The following is a 7723-nucleotide window of genomic DNA, read 5'->3' as shown; positions in this document are numbered from 1 at the left end:
GCATAATTGCGAATGATGTACATAACTGTTATGGTAAAGTGGGAGGGTTTGGTCTTAAACAAAGCCTGCAATTTTTTTCAGTCTGCCTCTCTGTTACCAACAATCATCATGATATTTCAATAATGATTTAAAGGACAAGATAATAGAAACAAGTGGTGGTAATATGGTTCCTCTGTAGACTGGTGGGGCTTTACCCCAGGTGTGATATGAAAATCTTACTAACATGAGGGGCCCTCAGAGTAGGTGTACTGGACCCCAAAGCATACTCAGGACACACTGCAAAGGTTGTATCTCTGATCTGGCCCGCAAACACTTAGGGATAGGGAGGACTCAGGAGGACTTGGATACTGTGCTGTGGAAAGAGCAGTATGGTCTGCCTTGCTTGTCTTACTGTTGCCACAAGCCTCACTGGAATAATCAGTTTAGAAAATGGATAGATGGATGTTTTTTTTGCCAAGAACCAGTGAAGAAGTGTCACCTATCACACACAAGCTATCTACATGTTGTGGACCTGGTAGCATCTCATAATTCAATTCTTTAACACACAACATTAATGGTTTCTTGTTTTGACAGTGGATTTTATATAATGCTTGTCAGTGGTAAATGGCAACTTGAAAGTGATTAAATTAAAGCTTTGGAATTTTTGGGTTGTCGAAAAGAAGCATAAACAACATAAACACCTAGGGCAGCGAGTTGTAGTGTGTTAGGCTGCTCTTGCACCCTAGAAGTCCGGGCTCCTAATCGTGCATCTGAAATACCCTGAAGGTACTTTGAATTGGTGCAGGAAGGATAGTCCGCTGTGTAAATGGGTAGAAAACTGTAAGTAGTGTAGTGGGTTCAAAATTGAATGGAAAAAAGGGGAGAGACGGCCGGAAACATTTTTTTCGCGTTGCGCTCGGTTGCAGCAGAACAGTTCGTAATTGACCAGCGTGTGAATGCTGTTCAATAGTAGATCCTGTAGGTGGCGCTGGCAGTGGTAAGGAGCCTCTGGTTCTGGCAAAAGGGTCAAAGTTAAAGAAACAAAGTCACCGGATGCATGCTAACTCGTGTCTGGTCTCCTTATCACTTTTCAGGTTAGTAAAACAGTTTAAAACATCATAAATGCTGTGAAATAAGTTATTCTTGTTTATGTTGAAATTGTAAAAAGTTAAAGAAATAAAAAAAGTCACAGCCAGAACCGGTTGCATGCTAATTCGTGTCAGGTCTCCGTCACTATTTCAGTTCATTCCAGTCGGGCACCTGTCTCAGAGTGGGGTAACACAGTACCTTGTTAATGTGCAAACCAAACGTTACAACATGCTGTCCATGTGAGCTAAGTCACTGTTATAACTAATAAATGCATCACAGCTTTTTAAAGAATAAATGAATTGTGAAAATAGGATAGTCACAACGATTATTCTGTTATTTCATATCATGGGCAGTGTAAAATTCAAATATATTTTATTTAAAATTGTAATATTCACAACTTTCTTTCATTAGTTTCGTGAATTCAAAAAGCTCCGTTTTAGGGATACGTCGTTGGCGTTTTATAATTAATTCCCTTCTTCACCCTCTCGGCTTCCGTAGTTTCCGTATTTCCAGCGGCCATGTGATTCAGTTTCTCTAGTGATTACAAAAGAGTCGGTGTGGTATTAGTTATGTTCCAGCATTGAGGTGACGTTTATGTTTAAATGCTAAAGGATTTTCACTTTAATTTTCAAACAGTAGTTCGCTGAACAGAAACCTATAGGTAGGTGAACTCCGAGTCCATGATACAACACGTCTTACTCTGCACTCAGCACTGCAGAGCTGCACAGTGAGTGAGTGATCTAACTAGGATGAACAAATCAGTCTAAAAATGTTAGTGCACTCTGTCTTAAACATCTTCTTTAATGAAGAGGCAGGTCAAGTAGCAGTTTGTTTATGTTTCCTGTATTGTGTACCTACTACGGGTGGGTAGGGTTGCTAACCGTCCCGTAGGCTAGAGTTGCATGTACACGGAACACGGTCCCGTATGCCTAACTCCTTCAGACCCAGAGACATTTATTTATTTTAAAAGCAGGATGAACAAATCAGTCTAAAAATGTTAGTGCACTCTGTCTTAAACATCTTCTTTAATGAAGAGGCAGGTCAAGTAGCAGTTTGTTTATGTTTCCTGTATTGTGTACCTACTACGGGTGGGTAGGGTTGCTAACCGTCCCGTAGGCTAGAGTTGCATGTACACGGAACACGGTCCCGTATGCCTAACTCCTTCAGACCCAGAGACATTTATTTATTTTAAAAGCATGTATTACATATATTTGTAATGATTGCATACATAAACTTCGCAGTTCGTATAAATGTTAAAAGATTAGAAAACAAATCGCAAAACGGATGTGAAACAGCTGGCAAATCCAACAAAAGTCATTAAATGATTAATTCGATAATACCCAACACTTATTCAGACAATCAACCACCAGGCTTTAGTTTTACCAACTCCTTCTTCACTGCGCAGTAGTTCAACTAGTAGTACTAGTTGCACCGCTAGATTGTTTAAAAAAAAAAAAAAAAACACACAAAAATCAACACATTTACCCACCGACCAAGGCATTTGATTTGCATCAACACCAAAATAATTTCTAGTTTTTACAAAACTGAATAGCAGCACACTTCTTTGACTGAGCACATCGTCGCATATATCGCATTTCCAATAGAACAACTAAACTAATTTATAAAACAAATATATTGGACAACCGATTGCCTCCCAAAACTTAAAATATGATGTACAATATCATAATATGTTGTTATTAGTAATGAGTATTATGTAATAATAGTAATAGTAATAATGAGTAATAGTGTGTGAGACTTTAGCATGACATTAAAATTAGTTTATTTTTTACCACTTCCATGTATGTCAGTGAGCTAAAAGCAAATTAAATTTGTCTGATTTCATTTTAACATTTTATACAGTCAAGCAGAGACTTCTTTTTTTACACATGTACATAGAAATTCTGAGTGTCCCTTTTACTGTCCCTTATTTTCCTATAAAGAACCCAAAGGTGCCCCTTATTTTCTTCTGCAGGGGTTGGCAACCCTGGGTGGGGGTGCAGGTAGCACGTTCATGTCTGACATGGTTTGTTTATGGTTGTGCTATCTAGATAGTATATACAGAGGTTTTAAGTTTTTAAATTTTTCTTATCGTCCTGTGCTTCATCTCCTCTTTTTGTCTAAAGGTGTATTTGGTAGGAGACCCAGTCCATGCTGATCAGGACTGGGCATTGGATTCGTTCTGCTGCTTTCAGTGTGTTGAGCTCTGCTGGTTGGAGAGACCCTCTTTTCAGGGCACTAAGAGGAACAGGCATTGCTGTTCAGAGAGGCCTTTGGATCATGGATGTCACTGGGGCCTCTGAAGACCAGCAAGCCACCACTGTGGTTAGGTGTGATGCTACTGCTGAAACTACCACACCCACTGAAACCCCTGCAGAAGAGGAAGTCAATGGCTCAGCCAGTGTTCCGGGTGGGATGGATCGGGATGGCACTACGGAGCTGCTGCCAGGGGAGACTGTGGTGAAGGAGGGAAAAGCAGCCATCTTGTTTCCAAGTGCCAACGAGGTTTTCTATAATCCCGTGCAGGAGTTCAACAGAGACCTGACGTGAGTTAGCACTTATCTTTTTTTACACAATGCCTATTATTGCTTTTGTTGTTATGGAAAAAGCGCCCGCCTGTCATTAGTTTTTGTTATGGGCAGTTGATGGTATAATGAGTAGGGCTGTTACTTTCTAACATGAAGGTCTCTGGTTTGAATCCCGCTCCTGCTGTTGCATTCTTGATTAATTGATGAAGTAAGAATATATGAGTAAATATTTTTATTTAATGTACAAAACAAACATTGTAAGCTATCTTAGAAATGACTACAGCTGAATAAGGAATACAAATATAATTTGAGCTGCTCTACCAAGTTTACAATAGAGTAAGTTAAATAAATGACTTATTTGTGTTTTGACATTATCTAAAGAGATAATTTATTCCTATAAGCAGTAGTGATATATTGCTCTGTCTGTGTGTTTCTTCATATAGAGATCTTAGAAGGGTCTCTATTAAATAAATTTTTCGCAATTTCCTTCCAGAAGCCTCACATATTAAATTAGTCTGTCTTTTCCTTAGCTGTGCTGTGATCACAGAGTACGCAAGGGAGCTCCTGTCTCAGAAAGGGGTGCGATTGGTGGTGCCAGGGGAAAAGGAGCGTGTGGTTGTCAGTTTGTCTGAGGAGAGCCAAGAGATGGAGGAAGTGCAGGAGGGAGAGCAGAAGCAGGGACTGGAGGCTCCAGTGGCAGTGGTTGGGGAGCCTTGTGAGGTACTTTTTTAATAAACAATACCAGATTCTCCTGGCACCTGTTCATTAAACTCACTTAGCATTACATTTGTTTGATGCAAACTTGTAACTTGAAGGTTGCTAGTTCTAGTAGGGTCCTGTTCTTATCCCTCAATAGAACTCCACCTGTAGTACCTCTGAAAACAGTATTTTACCTGATTTGTTCCAGTGAAATATTCAATTTATTTTTATAGAGCTCTTCTAACACAGTGACAGAGATAGCTGAACAAAGGCATGAGACAAAAAAAGTTGACTATATACTAGAGTAATACATTATCCATGCAGTTATTAAAGCTATAAGTATCCCTACTGGCCATGAAGGAAAGGACCATAAACTCCCAACTTAAAGTCAATGGAGAAAAAACCTCTGGGGGTCCAAGTGCTAGTGGCTGCCCACCCCTCCTATTCTAGTTTAAATAAGCCATTTAAGTCAATTTACAACTAATAACAACATTGTAGCTGAGCGTTAACTTGATGTCCCAGTTCACATAAGTACATCTTGTCCATCGTGGCAGGTGGTCACCAGCTTCAGTCAGCATGGGGTGCTGGTATGATGACTGGCCAGCCTCCTCAGGTCTTATCATAGGGAAACAATGCTCTACAAGAACAAAATTGTTAGTAAATGATAACTTGGAGATTATACAGGTTAACACACACACGCTGTCTGAAAGCGCTTGTCCCGAGCGGGGTTGCGGCGAACCGGAGCCTAATCCGGCAACACAGGGTGCAGTGCTAAAGGGGGAAGGGACACGCCTAGGACGGGATGCCAGTCCATCGAGGTTAATACAGAGGTGGGATAAACAGAAACACAGCCAATTGGAATTACACTGCTTAGTGATATTCATTGAGTGAACATCAGAATTTGATTTATTTGGCCAAGTATGCAAACGTAAGTCTTTAGCCTGCATTCAAAGAGTGATACAGACAGGGCATTTCTGATAGTAGCTGGTAGACTATGCCATAGTTTAGATGCTCTATAGTTGAAGGCGTGTCCTCCTGCTTTCTCAACTGAAGGAAGCATGATGAAATTTATGTCATCTTCAGGTTAATTTGTGGGTGAGATGTAATATCTGAATTTCAGACTAGATAAAGGGCCTTCAGGTTATCTATAAAAAATATGAAAATTTCAATTAAGATTCAAAAGGGGTGTTCTTAGCAATCAAGCAAGAGCTGGTGCTTAGAAGCCAGTACAAAGCATTTCTTGTAAATGTCAGTTAATAGTTCACAGTGTGAATTTTAGGGTACAAATTACATTTGGTCATAAGTCCAAATTTTTGTAAAAGCAGCAATTGTTATACTGGAGAGCCATCCAGTATAACAGTGTAATTTGTAATATGTGTATGTGCATGCGTGTATATATTTATATGTAAAATAAGGATGTGTGCTTTCTCTTCCCCACCACATCAGCAAGGGCTTCGTGTGCTGGAAGGTCTGGCTGCATCAGGTCTGCGCTCAGTACGCTTTGCCCTCGAGGTGCCTGGTTTAAAGAGCGTGACAGCCAATGACTGCTCAGCCCGTGCAGCTGCGCTCATCGCGCGCAATGCCCAGTACAACGGCATCTCGCACCTACTGAAGGCCAGCCAGAGGGATGCCAGGTGGGGTCCTAAAACACTCTTCCACTCACCCAATGATGTTAAAAAGACTGGGAAATGCTTCCCTAGTCACCACACTGCTGTCCAGGGTGAAAGATCCCCTCAGGCATCACTGTAATTGCTTTACCCTTGTTTCCTGACAGAATTAAATGCCTTTTCATTAGTGAATTACATTACATAGATCCAAACACAAACTGTACTTTTATTCCTAAGCGCCTGACAAAAAGTAACAATGTAAATAATCCGATACTGAATAAGCAAGGGTAGTTTATAGTGGGAACAGCCAAACAGTATAAATAGTATAAACTGGGGTGGAGGAATGAATTGCTGATATGTTTATAGACTCATGAGCATCAGTCTGCATGCAGTCTTTCAAGAATTCACATTAGCAGAAGAGTGAACTGAAATACCAAATTATACCTTAACAAGCATACATTAAATGCTGGGTAAAGTTTCCAAATGGCCCCCACAGTGTTCTGGTAAATATTTTAAGTTCTAGTTAGTGTAATTATTGAACTGTGAATGGTCTGGTATAAACTGTCAGTATTTATTATGTTATTAATTAAAGCATAAGTTCAAATGTTCGGAGAGGTGGTTTGGTTCAGCCCCTACTGGCAATTTCCCTGTAGTTTTTTTTTTTTTTTTCTCTCCCCCCCTCCTTCTCCAATGTCTAGTGTATCCTGCAAGAGTTCCCACTTTCTTTTTTAAATTAAATTTAGACTTGGCAACAGAACTGGGTTAGAGCAACACAGGCTGAAGCAGAATTCTGAGGAAAATAAATGGAGATGCACGTAAATACAGAACAAGGACAAAAGGTTATAATAATTGAAAAGGGTTGTCATATAGCACTGTCTAAGGAATTCTAAAAAGGGAAACAGATTTTCCAGAATTCATTAGAATGAATGAATTATGATGCAGGACACATATTAGCTTTTCTTGTAGAAGGAAGTCAATACCTGAGTGAACCACATGTCTGTGGGGGCAGCTTCTGGTGTGGTTTGTAGCAGTAGGACACCATTTCTTGCTATATGTGTAAGAATGATCAACACATGTTTCTATGTACATCGGGAGTTTCCATATAGATTTTTTCATCAGTGTCCAATATAATACAGCACGAGTTGCCGGTTCTTGCCTTTGAGTTGCTCAGTGCATCATTATTGATGCCAAAAGACAGTTGACCAAAACAAATTTTCTCAGATCTTGATTGTTTGCTCGTGCTGCGGGAATGATTTTAGCAAATCTGACATTCTTGGTCAGTGATGCATCAACTTGGAGGAATAAACAAGTTTCCATTTCTATGCGGAATTCTCTTAATGTTTCCCAACATACTGCAGCAGGTGCTGAGCCTTTTTCAGCGTGTAGTATTTATAAATGTCGAGCCATTAATGGATTGTCATGCAGATAGATGCTGAGAACTATGCAAGGAGTGCTGCTAATGACCCGGTAATGTGGTTCATTCTCCTGCATTTACATTTAAAGACAAAATCTGTTAAGTGCTGCTAGTTCTTCAAACCCTTCACGCCTACATGTGAGCTGCCAGGTTTTTTTTGCTCGGTGCTTGTTACTCCGTTGATATGTGTCGCCAGCATTCTGATGTATGAGGCCCGTGGGCGGAAGGACCGCTACGATGTCATCGATCTGGACCCCTATGGTAGCCCCGCCCCTTTTGTGGATGCAGCGGTACAGGCTGTCAGTGATGGAGGTCAGTTTTGCTGGTGTTAGATGGTCTGTTGTATTTATTGCTCACTTTGTCTATGTGAACAGTGACTGGATATTATATGGGAGCAGAAGGTTAGTGCA

At 40.3% G+C, this 7723-nt stretch overlaps 1 protein-coding gene across 2 annotated transcripts in view; it reads left to right on the top strand.

The window, feature by feature from the left end:
• The first annotated feature begins 1013 nt into the window (after positions 1 to 1013).
• The window catches only part of trmt1 (tRNA methyltransferase 1), a 13840-nt gene continuing 7130 nt past the window's right edge, over positions 1014 to 7723 (top strand). For both annotated transcript variants that reach the window (XM_018740856.2, XM_018740855.2), the window contains exons 1-5: positions 1014 to 1073; positions 3192 to 3611; positions 4124 to 4313; positions 5739 to 5926; positions 7510 to 7625. In XM_018740856.2, the coding sequence (XP_018596372.2) occupies positions 3217 to 3611; positions 4124 to 4313; positions 5739 to 5926; positions 7510 to 7625 (889 nt within the window). In that variant the 5' untranslated portion in view covers positions 1014 to 1073; positions 3192 to 3216. The remainder of the gene's footprint in view (positions 1074 to 3191; positions 3612 to 4123; positions 4314 to 5738; positions 5927 to 7509; positions 7626 to 7723) is intronic.

This window comes from Scleropages formosus, chromosome 20 (assembly GCF_900964775.1).
Source record: "Scleropages formosus chromosome 20, fSclFor1.1, whole genome shotgun sequence".
In the NCBI taxonomy this organism is placed as follows: Eukaryota; Metazoa; Chordata; class Actinopteri; order Osteoglossiformes; family Osteoglossidae; genus Scleropages; species Scleropages formosus.
This window is presented reverse-complemented; position numbering and strand designations above follow the sequence as displayed.